Raw genomic sequence first — 25,550 nt, 5'->3', positions numbered from 1 at the left:
GTATGTAGTAGATGTAAGTTAAACAATGAACCGCCCCCTTCTTTGAACAATTTCTGTATCCGCCCATGCTCCCACTTCATTTTTATTTATTTTTTTTATTTTTTACAATAGAAACCTTTGGTTTACCATACTTTATTTTTTGAACTCAGTATTTCTAATAACTTAAAGATAAAAAAAAATGGATTGAACTGTTTGAGAAATAAATGGACCTTTTTTTTCATTTCCCTATTAAATTCAAGTTAAACTCATATGTTGTATCAATTTTATGCCTTGTGTGCGTATGCAAAATCAAAAAAAAAAAAACTTCTTAACTAATCAATTTAGCACTAACAATTTGAAATCATTTTTTAAATAAATACTCAATTGTTTTAAAAATTTTAAGCAACGAATTTCATTTAAGAAGCTATAAACTGCATTTTTAGGAGAAATAAAGCAATGCACATAATCATTTCTTAGTTGAATTCCAAACATATTTTTTATACTAACAGCAGATAAAAACCTGATGCGGTTGTTAATGCTTCATATTATATGAAATGTACTTCACGGTAAGCAATTTTGTACACCCGCTCATTACAAAATATGACTTCAATAAAATGTAAGTTATCAATCGTAGTCCTAAAAATATTTCAAATTATTTTTCACAGATAAATTGCTCAAAATTGACTGTTCTGACAACTACTGCAGTAAAAAATAAAGCAATTAACTGTTGTTAAATCATTGGATTTGATATTCTCTTATCAATATTTCTATAATGAAGTAAAATCCTTAAACCATTCCTAAGAGCTAGAAAAAGAGTATACATTGCAGTTTTATTTCCGATCGCCTTTGAAGAAACAAGAATGTTACAACTACAAACTTTTACTTTCAGATAATTGAAACAAAACCCTTAAAAACATTTCTATAATACAAGCAAATTCTTAAGAAATCCTTTCCCCTTTGGACGGTAGGCCGGAAAAAACAGGTTTACTGTAAATATAAACCACAATTTTACCACCTTCTAAAAAACAAGAATATTACAACATTACAATACAAACTTTTACTTTTAGACGATTAAAACAAAACCCTTGAAAATATCTCTATAATAATACAAACAAATCCTTAAGAAATCTTTTCCCCTTTGAACGGAAGGCCGAGAAAAATGGGTTTACTTTATACCAGTGCTTCTCAACCTTTTTACTTTCTTTTACAAAAAAGGAAGCATTGTATTCGCAAAAAAATATTCACTCAAAAATCGAACATAATTTCCATTTTACTCACCCCCGAATGAACATTGAGTTTTTTTTTTTTTTTCGACTCGACCGCACGTGGATAAGTGCCTAAGAACGTATAGACACGCGAAATATCCGTAATGACGATTCCCGAGTTAATTACAACGAATTTTCTCGTGACGTCTGTATGTACGTATGTATGTCGCATAACTCAAGAACGGCATGTCCTAGAAAGTTGAAATTTGGCACGTAGACTTCCAGTGGGGTCTAGTTGTGCACGTCCTCTTTTGGTTGCATTCGGGTATTTCTAAAGGGGTCTTTTGCCCCTTTTTGGGGGGAAATCATTGTTAATTTCCATGTAAACTCAAGTGGTGTTATAATTTGTCGGACACTTGGCGATATATCGCCAGTCTTTGGTCGCCAAGTTTTGTCGCCAACTTGGCGAAAAATTTGACGATTTTTTTTATCTGTTTTAATTTGGCTACTGTTGGTGATATTTAGAGGGTAAACTATTGAATCACATTAAAATTGCCAATGATGGGGAAATGTCATTAAATTGGAGTAAAAGGAAGTCATGTGATGCACACATCAGCTCGTTTACTTTACGGCACACTTGATAGTCGGTTCAATTCTTGCGGCACACTGAACCAAATTTCACATGTCAGTACGGACAATGTTTTCATTATTCACTAATCGAAGCTAGGAAGAGAAAAAAAGTGTTTCCATTAGGATTTAACATTTAATCTTTTAAATATTTCAGTTTCTTAAGAAATTGAATTAAAGTTTATCATGAATTTCAGTTATTATTATGACCAGCAAGTCCCCAAACTTTCGTTTAACACGACTGAGAAAGTTATGCCTGTCTTGAGGGAAAGTGGCGCTTTTTGTTCAGCTCTATATGATGAGAAGAACTACGAGAAGTTTTTAAATCGAGGATCTAGCCACAATATTTTGTTCTTGAAAAGTGTTAACGCTAAGAATAATGGTAACAGTAACAGCTCATGAATAACGTGATCAGAAATCTCCTTTTACTAACAGCCAATATACATCCAAAGGCGCTAAACCCTAATTTGAAGGAGCGGTCGTTCCTGAGATAAATAATTTTTTCTTTTGAAGAAAGTTCCTTGCTGATGCGTCAACGGATCACGGACCCAGTCATATTATTTTGTGCCAGTTAACTTGAAGTAGTGCTTAAACTTTAATTTGAATCATAGCTAAATGTTCTACCACCATTTTAAGCTTCTCTTTCAAAGTGTATATATGGTTGGGGCAAACCTAACGTGGCAGCATCGTAACGCTGTAATATGAATCTTTGTAGCCTTTATAATGCTCCAGGATAGGTTTACCCCAATTATAGTTGGTCCATTTAAACATGTCCATTGTCCAGTGGGCCACGATCGAATTCCTCTCTCCACCACTGAATGTTTGGTTTGAAGCCGTTTGATTGTGCATACATATGAACACGATACGCTGCTAGGCTAGGTTTGCCCCAACAACAGTTGGTTCGTTTAAACATGTCCAGTGGGCCCCGATGGAATCCACTGGTGGCTCTCCACTGAACTTTTGGTTTGAAGCCGTTTGATTGTGCATACATATGAACAAGATACGCTACTAGGCAAGGTTTGCCCCAACAATAGTTGGTTCGTTTAAACATGTCCAGTGGACCACGATGGAATCCATTGGTGGCTCTCCACTGAGTTTTTTGTTTGAATCCGTGTAATTGTGCGCACATATGAACGCGATACTCACCACGTCCAATAATTCTTCGATTCAGTTCATTAAGATTTTAAAAAATATCAGCTGCGTACGCTTGTTTTCCCAGAAAATATTTGTCTTGTGATAAACTTTCATGTTTCGTTTCGTCGTGAAACATCAGAAATTTGTACCTCGCCAACTCAAATTTCGTGGACCTTGCTTTTCAAAAAATAGCAAATCACCGTGTGAAGAAGTAGGGAGTGATGATCTGCCCCCACGTCTTCCGAAAGTACAATGAAAATATGAGAATGAAGTGATCTTAATCGTATGAAGGTGATGGTTTTTATTGCCTCAACCACAGTTAGCTTCAGCTCATATGTCATATTGTTTGCCGGGAGAGTTTCATGATGGAGGATACCGATTTGAGCTCATGGATTTAGATTTTTCGTATTCAATATGAACCCTTCGATATTTCCCATCTTTGCAACTGCTCCATCACAGCATGCGCGTGTACAGTCGTAACACTGGATCCCGTTGCTTTTTATTAATTTAGCTGCAATGCAGAATATTTCATTACCCGTTGCGCGATGGGAAAATTCTTTGCAGAAAATAAAATGATCTTAAATGCCGTCCTCATCAGCAAGAATAGTGTGCTTTTTATATCCGTTGATTCGTCAACTTGAAATTTAAAAAAAAAATCAGCTATTTGTAGTTTATCAATCATTATTTTTAAGGTCCCCCATCATTTCCTTAATTAGTCGCCTGATAACATCGTCTGGAATTGGTTCTTTGATCACTTCATTATTGAATCGGAACCTATCGTTCCCCGTACGATTTCTTTACATGTTAGTAAAATAAATGTTCACACCGTTGGTATTTGATGAAACTAGCAACAATTGATGCAACTAGCAACATTATATGTGATTTCTTGCGCAGGTAAGATAAGTGTTCTTCCTTATTCTACGACTCCGAAAATACCGCGGCTCACTAAGGAAGAAGCATTGCTCTATACTTAACCACAATTTTATCACCTTCGAAGTCTCAAGAATATTACAACTGCAAACTTTAGCTTTCAGACAATTAAAACAAAACCCTTAAAAACATTTTTATAATTCAAACAAATCCTTTCCCCTTTGAAAGAAAGGACGTAAAAAACGGGGTTTACTTTATGTATAAACCACAATTTTATTACCGTCGAAAAAACAAGAATATTACAACTACAAACTTTTACTTTCAGACAATTAAATCAGAACCCTTGAAAACATTTTTATAATTCATACAATCCTTAAAAATCCTTTCCCCTTTAAAGAGAAGGCCGGGGAAAACGGGTCTGCTGCATACTTAACCACAATTTTATCACCTTCGAAGAAACAAGAATATTACAACTGCAAACTTTTACTTTCAGACAATTAAAGCAAAGCAGCCCGACATCCGCAAAATACAGACAGATTTTGCTATCATAAAACAGATAATAAACTCGACTTTCTCGTGAAGTTGACTCTAATGTCCACCATAATCTAGATCGACTCGAAAACCTTTTACTTTGAAGCCATAATTCTGCTTCCGAATATATTTGCTTCCGTTCCAGCCCTCCCAAGGAAGGGCTTTTCCTTCGAACCGAGGCACGCGATATTTTGATCTAGAGAGCATCATTAATGACCGGTTGTACGGTTTGTTCTTTCTTTTTTTTTTATGTAAAGTTAAATCTGTGCAGTGGTATCTTCGTTGGCCTAGATTTTAGCTGGGGAAGCTTTTTACCTCTAATTATGGAGGGAATAAAGGGATTATGTCTTTTCGTATAATGACGATCGGAAAGACATTGTTTTCGATCGTTTCGAACGGTTTCTCAGTTCGTTAACCGCGGAAGTTCTTTTGAGAAGGAACAAGACAAGTAATTTTGTGCGGTAAGTCGTAATAAATATTCAATTTTAGGTAATAGGAGTATTTAGCGATTTAGATGGTCTGTAAAAATGGAATCTTAATCGTCGCTATAGTCTTTACTAATAATAAAGCTGAATGTCCTTCTGTCTGTCCGGATCTCTGTCTGTCAGGATCTCTGTGACGCGCATAGCGACCGTTCGGCCGATTTTTATGAAATTTGGCACAAAGTTAGTTTGTACCATGGGGGTGTGCACCTCGAAGCGATTTCTCGAAAATTCGATGTGGTTCTTTTTCTAATCCAATTTTAAGAACAAAATTATCGTAAGATGGACGAGTAAATTACGAAATTATTATAACTTGGAACCGTAGCATGGGTACAAGCCAATTGGCGAGAAAAATTCACCATACATTATTTGTAAATATACAGGCGAACCAAAAGACCTTTTTAATTTTCTATTACGGGCAAAGCCATGAGGGTACCACTAGTTAATAATAAATTTAGTGATTCCCAAATTTTTCCCGATTCGCGGCACCGTTAAAAGAATTTGAATTTTCTCACGCAAAACTGCGGATTGCATATGGCACCTTTAAGGGTACGTTGTAGCACCAGCTAATTGGCTCTCTATGGAATTTTAAGGGTACCAGAAGGACTTAAAGGTGCCACAGGATGCCATGTGGCAACAAATGGCACCTTTAAGGGTCACAGGGGTACCATAAGGAATCATTTGGCACCCTTACGAGGTTTTCGTTGGTACTACATTATTTAAATTTTCCTTATGCAGCGAAGTTTTAACAGTGTAGTCTATTCTTATTATATACATATAAAGTGTTACCATGGATACTTCGCTGCGCCTCCCGTCTATTGCTGTACCACCCAAGGGTGCCGTGACACACAATTTGGGAACCCCTGAATTGATATGATTGTAATAGCTTGCGAATACAGTTGCAGAATTTTTGTTAGAATTATTTAATTTATTTGATTGTTTTTCGTACGTGCATTTGAAAGTAAACACATTTGCATATTATTTCTTATATATTTAAAGTGAAAAGTATCACTGTAAACCGTGAACTGTAAAATTCTGAATAATGTAAATGTTCCGTACTTATAAGGTAAGGAAACTAGGTGTGGTTTTTTAGAAAGTTATGCCTTGAATATTGTTAGCTACAAAGCTCGTAGCCATGATATTCATGTTGTACATTATAACATACTCAATAAAAGATTTGCTTTTAAATAAGTGCCTTCTGATCTCAACAGACGGAAATTGTTATTTAATTATCATGGTGGATGTAAGTTATAAACGCTATTAGCGGTAATATATTCTACAATTTTGTTCAATAATCTCTGTGACGCAAATTAAAAATCCCAAAAACAGTCTGTAGGGTTAGCGTAGTCAATGGTCAACAAACATCATTAGATTAGTCTTAAAACTTACTATGAAGCGTCACCAAGCCTGAAAATGAAATGCCAAAGTTAAACGAGCTGATGTGAAAATCACATGACTTCCTTTTACTCCAATTTAATGTCTTTTCTCATTATTAGCAGTTTTAATGTGATTCAATTGTTTACTCTCTGAATATCGCCAACAGTGGCCAAATTGAAACCAGATTTAAAAAAAAAAAAAAAAATCGCCAAAATTTGTCTCCAAGTTGGCGACCAAAAGACTGGCGATATATCGCAAAGTGTCCGCCAAATTATAACACCACTTGAGTTTACATCGAAATTAACAATGATTCCCCCCCCCCACCCAAAAAAAGGGCAAAAGACCCCATTTGGAGCATCTGAATGCAACCAAAAAGGATGGTGCACAACTAGATCCCACTAGGAGTCTACGTACCAAATTTCAACTTTCTAGAACATTTTGTTCTTGAGTTATGCGACACACATACGCACATACATACGTACATATAGACGTCACGAGAAAACTCGTTGTAATTAACTCGGGGATCGTCAAAATGGATATTTCAGGTGTCTGTACATTCCAAGGAACATATCCACGTGTGGTCGGGTTGAAAAAAAAAAAAACTCAACATTCATTTGGGGGTGAGCAAAATGGAAATTAAGGCCGATTTTTGGGTGAAAATTTTTTCGCGAATACATTACTTCCTTTTTTTTGTAAAAGGAAGTAAAAATATGAGTAGAATGTTCTCTAAAAAGCTTCGAATTAATGCTAGAAAACTGAGGCGCAGATAGCTGCGGGAGCAAATACTTTTGACCTCTCAGCCACTGTGAACGCTACCAGCTTAGATTTGGACGCCTTTTTTGTTTTTACTTTTGCTTTCGGTTTCATTCTTAACTGCGTTGTTCTACCTTAAATTTGGCAAAATCGAGCAGAAAAAAAAAAAAATTCTAATGCAGGGATAGTCGGCAGACCTCGTCAAGAATCTGACGGGTATCGCAGCGCCGTGCTGTATCAGCAAACGGACCCACGAATTAAAACTTTTTATCTGTTGTCAACAGCGAAAAATCAGATTTTAATCATTTCCAATGTGCTGGATCCATATTGCCAATCATTTTATCTTATAAGAAGTAAGGATTTCTTTCAAAATCAGTTTACTGCTTTTCCTTTTATGTAACAATACAGAGCCTCGGAATTTGCTCGGAAAAAATAAATAAACTTTGGAAAATAAAAAAAAATAAGTAACTAAAAATACCACGAAAATAAATAAATTTCATCAAAAAAAAAAAATAAAAGGATCGCTTGCAGCTCTTTTTTTCTGTTAAAAAACAAAGCAGCCCAAATTTCTTTTTTTTTTTCTCCGTTGTCAAAACAAAATAACTAAATCAAAACTTTATAATGAAAATGAAAACAAATTTTCTCCACAATCATTATTTTATAGTAAAAATATTTGCGTCATGATAATTCATTTCATTTTAATTCAGTTATATTTATCTCTGATTCATCTTAATTTTAAATCTACGATAGATGGTATTTCTATTTATATTTAAAAATGTTTTCCTATTTCCTAAAGCCAAAAATTAAGAACATGTTCAAAATCTGCGTATTTTTTCAATTATTTGATACCAAAAAATAATATTTAGTGCTGTTGCTATCCTGATAAACAGGTTTTAAATCTTCTTGTAATAGTTAATGTTAGTTTGATATTTAATTTTTTAAACAATACTCTTAAACAACTTGATAAAAAAATTTCTTCTACATCATATGTTTTTCATAAAGGGCTTTTTCATCTAAGTTTATTTGAAGCATATCCGTATTTAAATTCGGGACTTATAGTTAACTAAAATTTCTCCGCAGATGCTATTGTTTTGTTTTTTTGTTCTGGGGGGGGGGGGGTTGAACAAAAAAAATTGTTCAAATCAGAAAGTGAAAAATGGGAATGGTTTGTCCTTGTCGAGATCTTTCAAACAAAAAAAGAAAAATGTTTGTTCGTATCGGACTCTTCACTCAAAATTTATTTTTTTGAACTGTTCAAAATTGGGCGAAAAATTGTTCAAACCAAAAAAAGTAAAATGTGAGAATAAGATTTTCCTGCTAAGATCTTTCGGGGAAAAAAAGTTCTTTCGAATCGGTCTGTTCACTCAAAATTTATTAGGGGGGGGGGGAGAGCAGGCAGACAGAACGACAAACATACGTTCCCCATCTCAAAACCCGACTTTCAAAATTTTTAATTTTTCTTGATTTTATTGTTTTACTTATTTTTAGTTTTTCCAAAAAACTTTTGGTTTGTTGAACAGCGATATTTTAAAGATTCACTAAACCTTCTTCCTTGTATTTCTTCTTCTTTTTTTTATTTTTACAGGATAGTAGGCAAAATTGTTACTCTAATATTTATGGGAAAAAATTTGGAATCAATTTTTATTCATGCCGAAATCTTATGACACAAAACTCTCAATTATGGTAATTTCAGTTATTTCTGATCTAGACTTTTTCTTTTGATATTGAAAATAAGCAAATAAATTCATAAAGTTTTAAAAATAAAATAAAAAATTGGGCCAATAATACGTTATTAATTGCCAATGTACGTCAAAACATGATCGAACAGAATGACAAATTAGTATTTGGCATGATCAAATGTTGTTTACTTTCAAAACCGCAAACGTTGCTATGGTTACCCTGCGATGCCAGTTTTGCTCACAGAAAACACGATCTAAAATACTCCCAAAACTGCTCATTTTCATTCTAGATGCATACGCCTGTGTTTGTAACGTAATATAACAATTTCTTTTCCCCCCCTCTCAGGATGTGTCGAAACATTTTAATCCGGAAGTGTTACGTTCTAAATATATTATGACTCGTAGAATAACTTGAAGCTTTTTTATTCAGGTAACTTCTTGCTAAAAAAATGGTAAGTTGTGGAATATTTATATTAACTGTTACACAATGATGAGTAGAATTCCATATATATTTTTCAATAGAATTTTAAAATGAATAAATTAATAAATTAAATTTAATAATAAATAGTCAACTACTATTCACGTGCTTAAGGTATGTACACTTTCCTCACTTAAAAGAGAAAAGCTTGAGTCACCAGGGAACAATTGAGTCATTGAGACGCAAAGGGGTGTAAGTGAACTTTTTAAAGTTCCTTACATAACGCGTTTATAAGGAACGCGATCAAGGAATAAGTTCAGATTCTAGATAGGCTTTCGCTGATTTTTTTTTCTAAATCCTACTGCACAGCAGAATCCACCAGAGCTCCTAGTGTCGAAAACAGAGGAGAGGTTCCCCTGTTATTTGTGTTGGTTATCTATAAACTTTTAAAATTAGCACTCCTTTGCTTCTCACTACCTCAATTGCAATCTAGATTTTGGTCAGTACATTGTATAAATGTCACACCACCAGTGCAACATAGACGTAACGTATAAATGTTTGAGTTAATTTATAAATTATTCGATACAATGGAGTTGTTTCCTTCAGACAAAAGTAGTACTTTTAGTCACTGAAATTAATAGAATAAGCAAAAAATAATAATAATAATAACATGGACCCAGAAAATTCTTTCATTTTCCGAACAGTTATTTTTTAATTAATTTTTTTTTAAATGTCCGATTCTTCAAACAGGGCGTGGTCTAGATGACGTCACAAATAATGCTTTTTGGCGCATCTTTGTACCGCGTTTCCACGTTATCATAATCAAGAAGCGAACTAAAATTGCGCTCTATGCTTGCTATCAAACATATCGTTGCCAACACATGTGAGTAAAGAAGGTAATTAAATATTTTGCTCAGTGAATGGCAACACAAAATGGCATTTCATCATTTGTGATGTCATCGGTAAGAAATGTAAACAATGAAAGAGCACCGATTTAAGTAATGTTTTAAAAATATTAAGCTTAAACAAATTTATTTTAAAAAATGGTTAGATCCTATGTTTTTAAGCATGTTCTTTCAGAAAAAAATACTTTTAAAATATTGGAAACGACCCCATTCAAACAATAGCAGGAGTTGAATTATCAGATAACTCCGAAACTAATCCACAAAATTGTACACATGTTTAAAAACGTTGCATTGCACCCGAAGCCCCCCGTGCCTACCGCATGTTTAAAAACAATAGTACCCACACAAAATTATAGCTATTCTAAACGTTATTTAACCTCTGAAGAAGGAAAATTAAAGCTAAAACTACATTTTAGAACTTTGGTTTAATATTGCAAATGCCTCTCCTGAGAAAGTAGTCTCGACATTGAAAGTAGTCTCGAATCTGAGAAAGTAGTCTCGATATCACACCTCCAGCTCTTCATGCGCTAGAGGTGCAAGAAAAATAACCATACATTTTAGCAAAAGTAAGAGCATTTTCTTGATTCCATGAACACTGAAGTCTTATCAAATGAAATCATCAAACCTTACTCCAAAGCACCACCTAAGCTAATGACAAATGAGGCAGAAAAGCAGCAATGCGAAAGCAAATCTGATCAAAGAGAAAATAAAATAAAAATGAGTTAAACATAATTCAAACAAAAAGCTGAAATATTTCAAGTCCAAATGGGAAAACACTGCTACTTAAAAGCCATAAAAATTCCTATCAGAATGAATGAGTGTTGTTCCTTGTGCATTTAATTTTAAGACTCTAGAAGGTTCAAGCGAGCTTTTGAGCCTTGAATAGCTGTTAAACGTTATTAAACCTTATTTAGTGTGTTATAATTGAGAATCTCCCTAAATGATGCAAAATGTAGTTTAGAAGAGAATTTGGGGGAATGGAAAAGCGAAAGATTTGGGATAGCAGCATAATGTTGGCGAAACAAATAAAAAATATTTTTAACTTGTCCAATAAGTGTAGGAAATTAGAATCAATCAAGATACTAAAACTTCTGAATCTACAAGACAAGTTGGAAATAATTCCCCATTTCATTTCGACATAAATGCAGTCGTTCCATTCCCCTTGATTATCCCCCATTCGTCATTGAAAGCATTTTGTTACAAAGAAATTTACGTTCGCTTTACTTGGATTTTATAAGCTTAAAATTTAATTTCAACTTTCTTGGGAAAAGGGTTTTTTTTTTTCCTTTAAATACATCGCAAAAAGACTATTATAATATGGGTTATTTCACGTCAAATCGCCTAATGCAATGTTCCGCTCTTAAAATACTTATCATTCTTCTTTCGCTTTGAAAGCTAATCGACACATAGCTTTCGTCAATTATAAAATGTGAAATGAAACGCATGCTTGTGCGGACGGCATTTTTTTAAAAATTTACTATTTCCTTTGTAACAGAAGATGAAAAAGTCAGAATTTCTATCAATAAGTTTCAACCAGGTTTTAAAATGTACTTGAATCAGCAAAAATAATCTTTTTCAGAGAAGTCTAGAGTTGTGGAGTACTTACTGTAAGTGTGGAAGTTTATTGTCAGGTGTAACGTAATCCAAACAAGATTATGCTAAGAAAAGTTTTCAACAGTATTTTTTTTCCATCCTTTAATGTCAAAAAAAAGCAGAATAATTCGATTAAAAATATTTTCATACTATTCTTCAAATTATTATTCTTAATATTTAGTGCACTTTCAATCAAAAGTGTTATTTATTTATTTTTGAGAAGTCTAAAACGGAGGTTCTTGCACAATTCTTTTCAAAAGTAAACAACTTTTTAGCGAATAACTGTTGATACAAATCCTTTGCGAGTCCAGTATTAATTGTTCTGAAAAGTTTTTGGCCTTTTTTAAGCTTAAAAGGGATTTAAAGTAATAGAAAACTTGTATTTTCTGCAAAACAAACTTTGTTTTTTAAATTCAAAACAACAAAAAACACCCTTCTACTTTTTTCTGCATAGCAAGAGAATGTTTTAAATATGCTGCAAAAAATTTAATGTAGATCGTAGTAGGTACTCCATAGATATAACTTATTTAATCTTCCAATTGAAAAATTATAAAAACTGACTTTAGATAAAGAGTGGCAACACCCAACTCTCTGTTCATCCACTATAATATTAAAATCTGTTCGCGTCCGTCCGTCTGTCTGTCTGTCTGTCTGTCTGAAGATCGATCTTTTCGAGAACCACTGCGAATCGGGAGTCAAACGAGATACCGATCAATTCGAAGTTTTCCAAAGAAAACAATAGGACCAATCTCATAATTGTACGACTTTAATTAGCGGGGATATTAACTAAAACGTTAATTAACATAACGCTATTCCGGAATTTTTATTTCTTTCCTGTTGCCATTTTGCATATGGGTGAGCAAATAAAATTCTAATAATTGTCAAAAGAGATTTTTTTGGCTGCTGTTCAAATCTTAAAACAACGTTTCCATCTAGAATTTCATTTTTAATTAGTTTGAAATTGGTTGCTTTATTCGGACATTTATCGTCTGTCCTTTCTTATTTTTTCACATTCAACGTTCTTAACTATTTTCAGCATATGAAAAATGTTTCTTCAGTAATGTTTATTGATTGAAGTGTAAGTTTATCATTCACCGGCCTCATATTTGGGTACATTTAGGATGTGCGACTAATTATGTTTATTTTGTTGGACTTTTTTCCGTCACATGGGTGAGTTTTCGAATTTTAATAAATCTCTTTTTCCTTCCTGTTTCGATTTTTGCAATACAGTTTGTATCGTTAAAAGAACACGTTAAATTACGATTGTTTGGATTTCTTTAAGTGAAACAGAGTTGAACAAAAAAGATTGTTTTTAAGGATTTTAACTAAAGCTTAATTGGAATCTGATGACTTGATATTAAATTAATGCTTATTGGTATTTATTAAGTCTTGGTGCTTTAGTTTCACGTAATCAACAAAAAAGTGTGTCATTTTATGTAAAAAGCTGATTGTAATTGTACATAAATATTTCAGATATATTCTATCAGATTTAATTCAGTTTAAAGTGAGCACATATTATAGTTGAGAATGCATATATTTTCATCTTTTGTGCTAATTGAAAATACTCATAACTTGTATTATTGATAAATATGATTAACGTTAAACAGGTTTTTGCCAAAAATATGCTCTACTGGTGTTTTGCAAACCTTGCATTACGCGTAATTATTTACTCCTTAGCGCTTTAGAAACTGATGTCAGAATAATACAAAAACATCAATTGAACAGCTCTTTCATTTTTTAAGTAGCCCGTGCAACGCCGGGCACGCAGGCTAGTATAGAATACTTTCTGTCGCTCACACTGAAAGAGAAAAATATTAGCTTGAAATTGATACCAAATTCAGCTTAATTGGTTGAAAAATAAAGAAATAAGAGAGACTTTCTGAATTCATGTCCAAACAGTAACTCCAAAAAATGATCAATAATCGAATTTTTGAAAAAATTCTCCGAAACGTAATTTTCATTCAAAAAATCTAAAAAAATTAATTTTGGCTTTTCTTACAGATATCTATTCGTAAAAAATAATCGGAAAAATTGGAGACATGACGGCACGGCCGACTATTTAATTTAGGCGATTTGACGTGGAATGATCCATATACGTTTTATTTATTAAATAAGTATGCAATAACACGATTCCTAGCATTTTTCAAGTGTTTTTCAACTGACCCCAGTCACTGTTTCAACAGATAGACAGGATACCGGTTGAAACAGTTTCTATGACCATTTTTAATTTCGTCTACATAGTTTTGTAATGCAGATAATCACAATATAAGTTGATTAATTTGTAGCTAGATAACTAAGGTTCACTGTTTACTATCAAGCATGCTGGTGTCAAAATGCTCTCTCAGAGTGTGAATGTAAACAGGCTGTGAGTATTATTATTAAATACAAAATCACTGATTTGAATCCAAGCTTCAATTACCTTATCACATCTGTCGTCCCATTTGGGAACTGAATTGCCAGTTGGTTATGATTTCTTAATTATGCTAATGATTCCACCTACCAAAAGGCAAACGGTAACATTGCAAGATTTGTAACCATTATGTTTTTATTTTTTTCTTTTTTAAGTGAAAATTTTCATGTGGGGACTTTGAAATTCTGATAAGCAAACTTTTGTGTGACTGAAGTGACGTAGTTGATTTTTGTGTAACTAAAAATTTCAACTCTTTCTTCCTTTCTTGTTGTCCGTGGTTGCGTACTGCATTGAGTACAGATGTTGGCTATCAACTGAGCATTCGTTCATACACGTTTGTACAACCAACACATTTCAAGTATAGTTTTTTCTTTTATTGTTTATTATATATTTTCCTCCTTAAAGTATACAATTTTGTTGTGAATATACCCAAAACGTCTTGGCCGGGACTCGATCCGAAGGGTTTGATAGAATTCTACCGATTGAACCATTTGTGATTGGCAGTCACATTGCGCAATATTTATATGTGTACGAAAACTATAATTTCTCTTAAGAACAAGTAGATGATGCACATTGACATACATGTAATATTACGTCTAAATAGTAAATAAAGGAGTAATAAACACAATCTATGCTATTCAAAGTGATTGAAGAATAATTAAAATGTTTCCTTGTAATAAAAAAGTTTCACTTCGATTGTGTGACTTTACGATACAGCCTGATTTTTTTTTTTTTTTTTTTTCAATCTCATAAGAAAATTATATTTTTTTCGTCATTTAATTTACACCTAGATTAAAAATTCAGAACAAAATATGACTCTTATGTTTTATATGATTTTTCTTTTCTGTGAATTGCTTGTGTTTGGCGGGGATCTTCTTAATCGCTTAAATACGTCCTTCTTTCCAGACTCCGACTCGGAAATGGGCGCAGCGGTGGAGGATAGTCTTGTCCCGGACAGGATCTATGTGCACCAGCTAAACCTCACGTAAGTTTTTTTTTTTTTTTTTTTTTAATGCGTGTTGGAAGAAATCTCTGCTCACATAAATTCTAGATTTTCTTTATCCATAAGTATGCCATGGGCCGGCAAAGTATGAAACATCGGCATTCTACAAAATGCCTAGGCATTATATAGAATGCATTGCTTTCTGGGCAATTCCTTGGGCATTGTATTTAATATCTGGACATACCATAGAATGATATTCTATTAGGCAAAGTACTAAAAATGGTTTTGATAAGGTTATTATGTGCTACGTTACAGGAAAAGTTTGAAAACTTGCATTTTATAGAATACTAGCAAAAATACCCGGCGTTGCCTGGGTCAGTAATAATTATGAGAAACAACCGTTACTTGCCCTTGTTTTCTGTTTTAAGCGAAAGAATTTTAAACAAACCATTTTGATGTGATTAAAAATCGAACTTCTTCCTTACTCATTAAACTAAAATAGCAGTAAGTATAAAGAACAAAATAGTATTCAATTAGAAACGAAAGCACGACATTTAAGCATATACAAATTTGAAGAATTTTCGAAATATGAAATTAAACTTTACATGTTTAAAAAGATTTATCTGTTAGTACTTTTTTTTTAAATCTAAAACCTTCTCTGTATGGCTATTGATGTACGAAATGTTTTAAAAAATGTAGCCGCCCGTGTTCCCCTTACACTTGCTTTAGTTATTTTGGGAAATTTCAATTTTTGTGAGCACTTGGTGCGGTTTAAAATCTTACCAAATTTGCGAGAATCATTTCGGGACACTTTCGATAATACTCCCCCTCCTTACTAATTTTTATTATAGAAATACTGTTGCCAGATGCTGAGATACTTTTGGTCAAAAAAAAAAAAAGGCGCTAAACGGTTTCATCCGAAATGTTTCAAAAATAAGTAGTAAAATTTGGCGATTGTTTGAAATCGTGCAAAAAAAAAAAGGAAGTTTTTGTGCGGTTTATGGATTTGCCTAATTTAGTTGTTAAATTGTTTTACACAGTATTTTTTTTATATAAGTATCTTTAATTGGCGATATTTTGTTTATATGGTGAAAGCTGAGAAACATTATTACGTAGTCTTTGGGCTCAAAAACAGCGACAGTGGAAAAAAACTGCCAAATGCATCAGCTACTGAAATCCTTCTGAAAAAATTCTGGCGATATTTCTGCTGGTTGGTTGGATATAGTGAGCAAGTGTCCAACCAGCATAAATAATAATAATAAACCATTAATTACATAAGTTCCGTTTAAAAGTAAAATGATCAGCCAAATCCATTTATTTTTAACCAATCTCGTGGGAAAACGTTACTTTAAGATTTGGCTTGAGAAAAGCCTCAAAAAGTCAGACGAAACGCAAAAATATTCAACAATACAACAATTCTTGGGAGTTGAGATGACACACTAAATAATGACTTGGGTTGATGAAAGCCTTCGAACAGGGAACAAAAAAGCTCATAACTCGTTTTTTATACAACTTAGAAACTTCGAACAGATGCTATCTTCAGCAGAAAAATTGGCGCTTTCGATGGACATATAATGTTAATATGTGCACGTTTTTTTCCACCCCCATATTGGGGCATTTATGCGAAAATTGGGACTAAAATTGGAATAAAAAGGGAACTATCAATCGGATTTTTTTCGAACTAGTCTATAAACCTTCCCAGTACCAAACTGAACAAACGGTGAAAGTTTCAGCCAAATCTGCCGGGTAGTTTCTGAGATCTTAGGGAACAAATTTACCAAACTCCATTTTTATATATAACTAGCAAAAATACCCATCGTTGCCTGGGTTAGCAATAATTATCAGAACCAATCGTTACTTGCATTTGTTTTCTGTTTTAAGTGAAAGAACTTAAAACACACTTTTTTGACGTGACTTAAAATCTAGCTTCTTCCTTACTCATAAAACTAAAGTAGCAGTAAGTAAAAAGAGCAAAATAGTATTCATTTAGGAAAGAAAACACGAAATTTAAGCGTATACAAATTTGAAGAATTTCCGAAATATGAAATTAAACTTCACATGTTTAAAAAGATTTATCAGTAAATACTTATTTTTACCTTCTCTGTATGTTTATTGAACTGTTTAAAAAAATGTAGCCACGCGCCCGTGATCCCCTTAAACTTGCTTTAGTTATTTTGGAACTTCTTAATTATTGTAGGTTCTAGGTGCGATTTAAAATATTACCGAATTTGCGGGAATCGTTTTGGGATACCTTGGATAATGCTCCCCCTCCTTACTTTGTAAAACGGTATGTTACTAATTTTTGTTAAAGAGATATTGTCGCCATATGCTAAGATACTTTTGGTCACTATAAAATGGCGCTAAACAATTTCATCAGTAATGTTTCCAAAATAAGTCGTAAAATTTGGCGATGGTTTGAATTTGTGCACGAAGTTACATTAATGGAAGTTTTTGTGCTGTTTATGGATTTGCCTAATTTAGTTGCTGGATTATTTTACAGTAAAAAAAGTTTTTAAAGATTCTTTGATTGACGATATTTTGTTTACATGGTGAAAGCTGACAAACATTATTACGTAGTCTTTGACTTCAAAAACCGTGACAGTTGAAAAAACTGCCAAATGCATCCGCTACTGAAATTTTTCTGCATAAATTTTGGCAAGGTTTCTGCTGTTAGATTGGATAATGATTAAAAAATCCAATCATCACAAATAATAAAAAAAAACCATTAATTACACTAAAGTTCCGTTTAAATGGAAAATAATCAACCAAATCTATAGTTATTATTAGCCAATTTTGGGGAAAAAACGTTACTTTAAGATTTGACTTGAGAAAAGCCTCAAACAGTCAGACGAAACACAAAAGCATTCAACAATTCTAACTATGAACTGGGAGTTGAGATGATACACTAAATAATGAATGGGGTTGAGGAAAGCCTTCGAACATGGAACAAAAAAAGCCCATAACTCGTTTTTCATACAACTTAGAACTTTCTAACAGATGTCATCTTCAGCAGAAAAATAAGCGCTTTCGATGGACACATAGTTTTAATATGTGCACGTATTTTTTAACCGTCATATTGGGGCATTTATGCGAAAATTTGGACAAATCAGAATAAAAAAGGAACTATCAATCGGATTTTTATCGAACTGGTCTACAAACCTCCCCAGTACCAAAAAGAACAAACGGTGAAAGTTTCAGCCAAATCTGCCGGGTAGTTTATGAGATCTTAGGGAACAAATTTACCAAAGTCCATTTTTATATATATAGATAAAGATAAAGATGCTTAAGCGTGATATACCGGGTGGTTATAAAATAAGTATCTCTATTTGGAGCAGTCTGAAGCTTGAAGGAATCATCCAATTGCAACCAAAATTCGAACACTTACTAATCTTGAAGGGGGAAGATGGGGGGTGCAATAAAACATTTTAATTGCAAAATTTACCTACAGGTGTCGCTTTTGAATTTATAATGGGTAATACAAGAGGAAAGAATTAGCATATAAAGCTGGGTGGTTTATTTAATATTGTTACAGGCATATTACGCTTACGCATGGCGATGCCGATCAAGTTTAAGTTCCACGCCTTGATCATTGAACTGGAAGACACAATACAAGCGGTCTGCGAAATTTTCAACTGCGGAATGCAAGTCATCTGAGGTGATGTTTCGCACGTGTTGAGTAATGTTATCTTTTATTTCACTGAGGTATGTGAACACCTCCACGGTACACATTAGACTTTATGAACTCCTGAAGTCAAAAATCACATGGCGTCAGATCAGGGGACCGATCAGACCACGTCATTGGAAGATACTGCTTATTACTCTTTCTTCTGTGAAATGTTGCCGTAAGAAATTTTGTACTGCTCGCTCAATGTGTGTTGGACTCCCTCTTGCATAAAAATCGTTTCAGAAAGACACCGTCTTTGCTGCAGTTGACGAACAACTAATGTTTCCAAGATGTTCTTTTAAAATCCCAACATGTGTAAATGATTTTAAAATTAAAGCGCGATCTGGTAAAGACACAGACTGTTGCAAATAGAGATACTTCTTTTATAACCACCCGGTATAGCATTTTCTTTTTCTTTCTACTGCTTCTGTTGGCCTCAGTCCACCGTAAATGTTTGCACAAATATATATTTAGAAACTCTCTAAACTCACATTATTTTTATAATTGTAACTTTTGAGGATTCGAGAAACTTCTTAGAAATCAACTGCAATCAGGAATTTTCACGCAATTCTATGAAAACAAATCTAAGAGAAAAAATTATCTATTCGCATCGAAAACTTCAATGCAAACAGCAACGGAAATTGTTATTCACATGTCATGCAATTTGTGGGTGACAGTCAACAGTATTGTTAGATAATTGCTAGTTGGCGTGCTTCAACACTCCTGATTGCAATACATTTCCAATAAAAGGCATAATCAAATCGACAAAGAATACCGAAAATCTAATTTCTATCGGAAGTGAGTGTCAGTGGGTTATTGCGTTTAATGCCAAATGTTGTAACGGTTCTTTATTTTGTTCTTTTTTCCCCAAGACTTCACTTGAAAGTACTTGAAAGTACATTGACATCCTATATTTACTTTATATTTTACCTAGAAAAAGTGTTTCTTCAATCGTGCAGTATCTGTCATTTCAATATCCATTATCAATCTGTATTTTTGAATTTTTTGAAACCAAATGAATAGGAAGTAATTATTTCAACTTATGTATTTGCTGCTTTTGTTAATAACGAAGTAATAATTACTTTCCACTTAAGTTCACATTTCAGTACGACACATTCTTCAATACTGTCATTAAATGATTTAATATCACGCACAATGCGATAAAGTATCATAAAAGCAGGAGATTTAAAATGCGTTTTTTCAGTAGTTCAGCATCTGTCGTCTCATTAAAGTTTACAAAAAAAGTTGTATTTTCAATTTTTGATACCAAATGAATAGAAAGTAATTATTTCAACTTAGGTATTTTCTGCTTTTGTTAAAATCAATATAATGACATAACTAACTACTTAATTTTACATTTCAATAAGACACGTTCTTCAATACAGTCATTAAATGATGTAATGTCATACATGATATCATAAAATGTTATTCAAGAGGCGTTTTAAAATGTGTTTTTTAAGAAGTTCAGCGTCTGTCGTTTCATTATATTTTACAAAAAAAAAAGTTAAAATTTTTTTAATACCAAATGAATTAAAAGTAAAGAACTTCATTTTATGTATTTGCTGCTTTTGTTAATAACGAAATAATTGCTTTCTACTTAATTTTACATTTCAATACGACGTGTTCATCAATACAGTCATTGATTGATTTAATTTCACACATACTGCCATAAATTATCATGAAAACAGGAGATGTACTAGGACGAATCACAAGTTTACAATTAGTGATTTATTTCATTAAAAACGCAATGTTAACTTTAGAAGTTTGGCATTCGAAGAACAGGCCAGCATATACTACCATATTGCATCACATCTTAGCCAGTTCTTCGATAATACTACGATAACAATATAATTATTATGGTTATTGTAGTGATAACCATAGCCATCAAAATAATTCTTATAATTTTAATCATCTTGTTGCCGCGATATGATCCTCTGAGCCTTAACCTTTAGCATTGCATATGTTTTTCGTTGCATCATAGCCTCCTTCGAACTCGTTAAAAAGAAGTTCTGTTTAGCAAAACTTTTCATTAAGCAAAGTCGGATTTTTTTAAGTAGTTATCTTGTGAGATTACGCGCATGCGCACATGTTAATGAAACGCTTAAACCGCACAAGCTGACTAAAATGTGCGTTTCATAAATTCACATGTGAGGAAGTGAGAAACAAAGGGCTGTAAGTGCCAAAATTTAAAATTTGTAGATAAACTGCACAAATGATAGGATTACCTTTTCTCCGCTTTGGGGCAAGAGATAGTACTAGTAGCCTTGGTAGGTGCTTTTATGCAGAGTTATTTAGAAAAAAAAATCAATGATAGCCTACCTAGGATCTGAACTTCAAGCGTGTTTTACTCAAAACTTGAAAATGTCCAGTGACATCCTTTTGCTTCTTACTGCCTCATGTGTCAAATATTGAAAAATTTCTAACTCACCGCAACATAACTATTTGCTGTCAATCTTCATATATATAATAGCGAATGATCAATTGACGCTCTTAACATCAACAACAATGAAACTCGCGCCGCGGCATGCTAATTTGATAATTTTTTTTTTTGGTAATGTTTGATATGCAAGGAAATACTTTATTTTGACGAGGCTGAACTGGATCCGGCAACTTAAAACTGTTTTACTGGTAAGACTGTGTCGTTTCAGGGAAATGAAGAAACGAAAAAACGGTCAACAATGAACGCTACCTACTGGAGTTTAGGGTTAATCCACTGGAGTTAGGGTTACAATTTCAACTAGGAAAATATCGTCAGACAGGCAATGGCTTCGTTCAAATGGAGAAGCAATTTTCACCCGTCATACCTTGACGGGCGACTTTCTAGTGTATTAAATAAAGTGCATTTACTTTCAAAGTTTAATTCTAAGCTGCCAACATTTAAAACGGAAAATTAGGGAGTCTTCGCATTTTCGCGCAGATTTTTTAAATATAAGCAAGAATTTTTTAAATTATGCCTACACAGGACTCGAAATTTGGAAATTGAGTTGTTTATTATTACTAACATTACTTTTATGAAGTTAAAAGCTACAACTTTTAAGCTTAATAAAATTAAACTTTGCATAAGTTTTTCTCTTATAACTGATAATAAACATCCCTTAGAGTGGGAGAAGATTTAGAAAATTCAGATCGGAAACGTTTTGCAGCATTTTTTGGGAAATAAAATTTTGAAAAAGAAGAAAATGAACTAAATATGTTTCAGAAATGATGAACATATACGATTTAGCCTACTTTGTCGATGAAAAGGTTTTGTTTTTGCGATCGCGATCATTTTAACGTGGAGATTTTTCTTGAAATTCAAACTTCTGAAAATTCCTTGTTTTGTTGAGAATTCAGGAGATATTTACTTCATTACGCAGTTCGGGAGAAGTCATCAAAATTCGACAGCCTCCCGAACGAATCGGGAGACTTGGCAACTACAATACTTATATACAAAAGAATCTCGTTTATCGGGATCTTCAATTTATCCGGACTGAATTTGTGGAGTTAAGAAAATATATTCACTTAAATAATAATTCTAAATTATGATAGCAAGAACAGAACTATAAATGTGCCAAATATTCGCTCTTTCCTTTGATTAACGCAACTCTTACATAGTATAGGTCGCGCTATAAACTATAGTCATCTAACGAACAACATGCACATCTCAACCTTTTCTGACTGCGGCAAGAGCTTCTAAAAAAATTCGTGGACCTGTGATGTTTTTTTTCGGTTTTTTTTTTCGTCCATATTTTTCTTTCTCTCTCTCTCTCTCTTTCTTTTTCACAAGGAATGAAAACTTGCTGTTTAAAACATGTGAATTCTGTTTACTTTTTTTTTTTTGTAAAGAAAAAAAAACTTCTCCCTTTCTACTCGAAAAGTCTCGAACTAACTGTCTACTCGAGAACCGTTAAATACTCGTAAAAAACAAAACATTTGCGAACGACTGAGGTTTTTTTTCCCGTTTTTTACAAAATATATAAATAATAACAAATGAATTAATATAGTTTAACTTGGCGTTAAAGAACTGTTACAAAAATATTTAAATGTTAAGGATAAGACAAATAATTATTGTAACAACTGTACAGAAATAATAAGCATTGCTGAAAAATTGTAGAAAAGTACGAAAATGAATCACAAAATTCACGCAAAAGATGTTCTATAGGATATTATTTTGATTGTGTTTTCCTTTTTTGAGTAAGGAACAGTTTTGAAGACGGATAAAAATTTCTGGGGACCAGTAAAAAAATTCTGCGGACCGGTGCCGGTTCGCCGGACCACCGGTTGAGAATCGCTGAGCATAACTGTAAATCATTAATTGTTTACAAGTAACAATCCTATGTAGTTTTGCTACAAAGCATCGTTTTTTGCTGCGATAAAAGATGTCTACTTATTTACGAATATGTTTCGCTTATTACCCACACTAGCCGGATTATCCGAATTGCCTTCGGTTCCAGTTAATCATGTAGGGGAATGTGGGGCAAAGTGAAATGGTTAAGATGACTGAGTTTTTTCAAAATGAACAAATCGAAAATTTGTTCTGAAAGTTACAGTACATAATGAAAGAACATTGTATTTTATAATAAAACTTGCGTTGAAAACGTATTTTTTAATTTTGGTAATAAATTTGAGTCTTCGAAAAAAAAAAGTGGAAACTTTTCACTTTATTTTTCATGGGGCAAAGTGAAGAATAAAATATTTTTCTAATGAAATACTTTCTATTTGCTTATAAAACATATTTTTGATCAAAAGAGACAGTAAATAAAAGGTTGAATGAATAAATGAAAAGGTAATAAAACAAAAAACGAATAATTAAATTAATAAATCAAGTAATATACGAAGAAAAATAAATGAGCGAGTAAAAGAATGAATGAATAAGAAAATAAGTGAAGGAATGAATAAATATAAGTAAATTACTAAATGAAGGATTGTAAATGAATTAACTAATAAATGATTTAGATTAAATGATTGAGTGGAGTAAATGAAACAAACTTTTTCTGTTTGCCCCATCCAACTTTGCCCCGTAAGTACTTGACTAATTGCACGATTTATTTAAAATACAAATAAGCTCAATATGAACTAAATTTTTACTGCATTGAATATTAGGTGATCTCAATCAATATTTCAAATGATAATAACAAGAACTTTATCATTTTATAGTAACAAAAATAATTTTTAACTTACAACAAAATATTACAATATGAGCATCAATTTTTTTAAAATTGCCTGTATTACCAAATACTTTAATCTTCGGCGGTATTTTCTTTCCTGACTGGACTAGACTACATATGGAACTACATAATACCAGATAGGTGGATCTAAAATCAGAGTAAATATTTCACCTTTTCACTTTGTCCCGCTGTTTCACTTGCCCAATGTTCCCCTACTGTAATTGTGCAATTGCAAATTCTTGCTTTAGAATTTCAAATCGACTACGCTTGACTGTACGTGTTAATGATTCGCAACCTGTCTTCGTCAAATCCTTATAATAATTTCTTATTTTTATTAGTTCCGCCGATGTCCGACGCAGACAGAGGGAGAAACAAATGGTTGAAGAAGAGAAAAGAAAAGTTTTAGAAATGAAGGAAATCAAGAGAAGGCAGAAAGAAGAAGAGAAAAGGAGGGTGTGTAGTTATTTCGTCATAAGATATATCTTTAACTGTAATTCTCATTTTTGTATTTTAAGATTCGATCTAACATCTCTATTCCGTACTTGGTGAGAATTCTTTCGTAAACTGAAGTCATTTATAAATTTATTTTTTACTAGTGGCACCCGCACGGCTTTGCATTGTATTCGCGAAAAAAATTTCACCCAAAAATTGGCCTTAATTTCCATTTTGCAAACCCCCAAATGAATGTTGAATTTTTTTTCAACCTGACCACACGTGGATATGTACCTAGGAACGTACAGACACCCGAAATATCCATTTTTAAGATCCCCGAGTTAATTACAACGAGTTTTCTCGTGACGTCTGTATGTACGTATGCATGTGCGTATGTATGTATGTCGCATAACTCAAGAACGGAATGTCCTAGAAAGTTGAAATTTGGTACTTAGACTCCTAGTGGGGTTTAGTTGTGCAACTCCTCTTTTGGTTGCATTCGGGTGTTTATAAGGGGGTCTTTTGCCCCTTTATGGGGGGAAATCATTGTTAATTTCGATGTAAACAAGCATTGTTATAATTTGGCAGACACTTGGCGCTATATCGCCAATCATTTGGTCGCCAACTTGGCGCCAAATTTGGCGATTTTTTTAAAATCTGATTTTAATTTGGCCACTGTTGGTGATATTTAGAGAGTAAACTATTGAATCATATTAAAACTGCCAATAATGAGAAAATGATAGTATTAAATTGGAGTAAAAGGAAGTCATGTGATGCACACATCAGCTCGTTTGTAAAAGGAAGTAAAAATGGATAATGTCTTGAACCGTAAAATTCTAGACGAGCAACTATAGTTTATGACAGACTCGTTTAAACTTTTTGGTGATTAAGTTTTCTTTTTCTAAAAGGACATGGAAATGCTATTGTCTTACGATCCATGGGGTAAACCTGGAGCTGGTGCAAAAGGGGTAAGTATAACTTTATAACGTTTTAGGAGTTTCATTATGTTTGTGAAAAGGTAAAGTGTATAAATTTTAGTTGTATTTCAAAAACTTCCTACTTAATAGGGATGTGTCGTTTATGTACAAACGGATCAAAAAAGAACGAATCCTTAAAATGAACGAATCCGTTCGTTCACTTGAAAAATGAACGACCGTTCTTTCGAACGGTGAGCAGTTTGCAACATTGTATTGATGCACTTGTGATCAAATCGAATTTTTAAAAAAATACATTAATCTTCAAATTTTTAACTCTCAATCAATCTCAAAAATCTCCTTTTTCTCAGTGCAGTACAATATATTTATTTCGAACCTTTTTACTTTCCTCTTTATTCTTAACTAGCGGTACGCACACGGCTTTGCCCGTAGTAGAAATTACTCGTCCGTCTTATGATAATTTTGC

At 33.1% G+C, this 25,550-nt stretch overlaps 1 protein-coding gene across 1 annotated transcript in view; it reads left to right on the top strand.

Annotated features, from left to right (window-relative positions):
• LOC129222505 (trichohyalin-like) overlaps positions 1 to 25,550 on the top strand; it is a 167,371-nt gene that overhangs the window by 67,992 nt on the left and 73,829 nt on the right. The window contains exons 3-5 of the mRNA XM_054857017.1: positions 14,870 to 14,948; positions 24,056 to 24,170; positions 25,058 to 25,117. Of these exons, the coding sequence (XP_054712992.1) occupies positions 14,884 to 14,948; positions 24,056 to 24,170; positions 25,058 to 25,117 (240 nt within the window). The 5' untranslated portion in view covers positions 14,870 to 14,883. The remainder of the gene's footprint in view (positions 1 to 14,869; positions 14,949 to 24,055; positions 24,171 to 25,057; positions 25,118 to 25,550) is intronic.

The sequence above is a fragment of the Uloborus diversus genome, chromosome 5, assembly GCF_026930045.1.
Source record: "Uloborus diversus isolate 005 chromosome 5, Udiv.v.3.1, whole genome shotgun sequence".
Classification (NCBI taxonomy): Eukaryota; Metazoa; Arthropoda; class Arachnida; order Araneae; family Uloboridae; genus Uloborus; species Uloborus diversus.
Note: the sequence above shows the minus strand (reverse complement) of the source record. Positions and strands in the feature narration are given on the sequence as shown.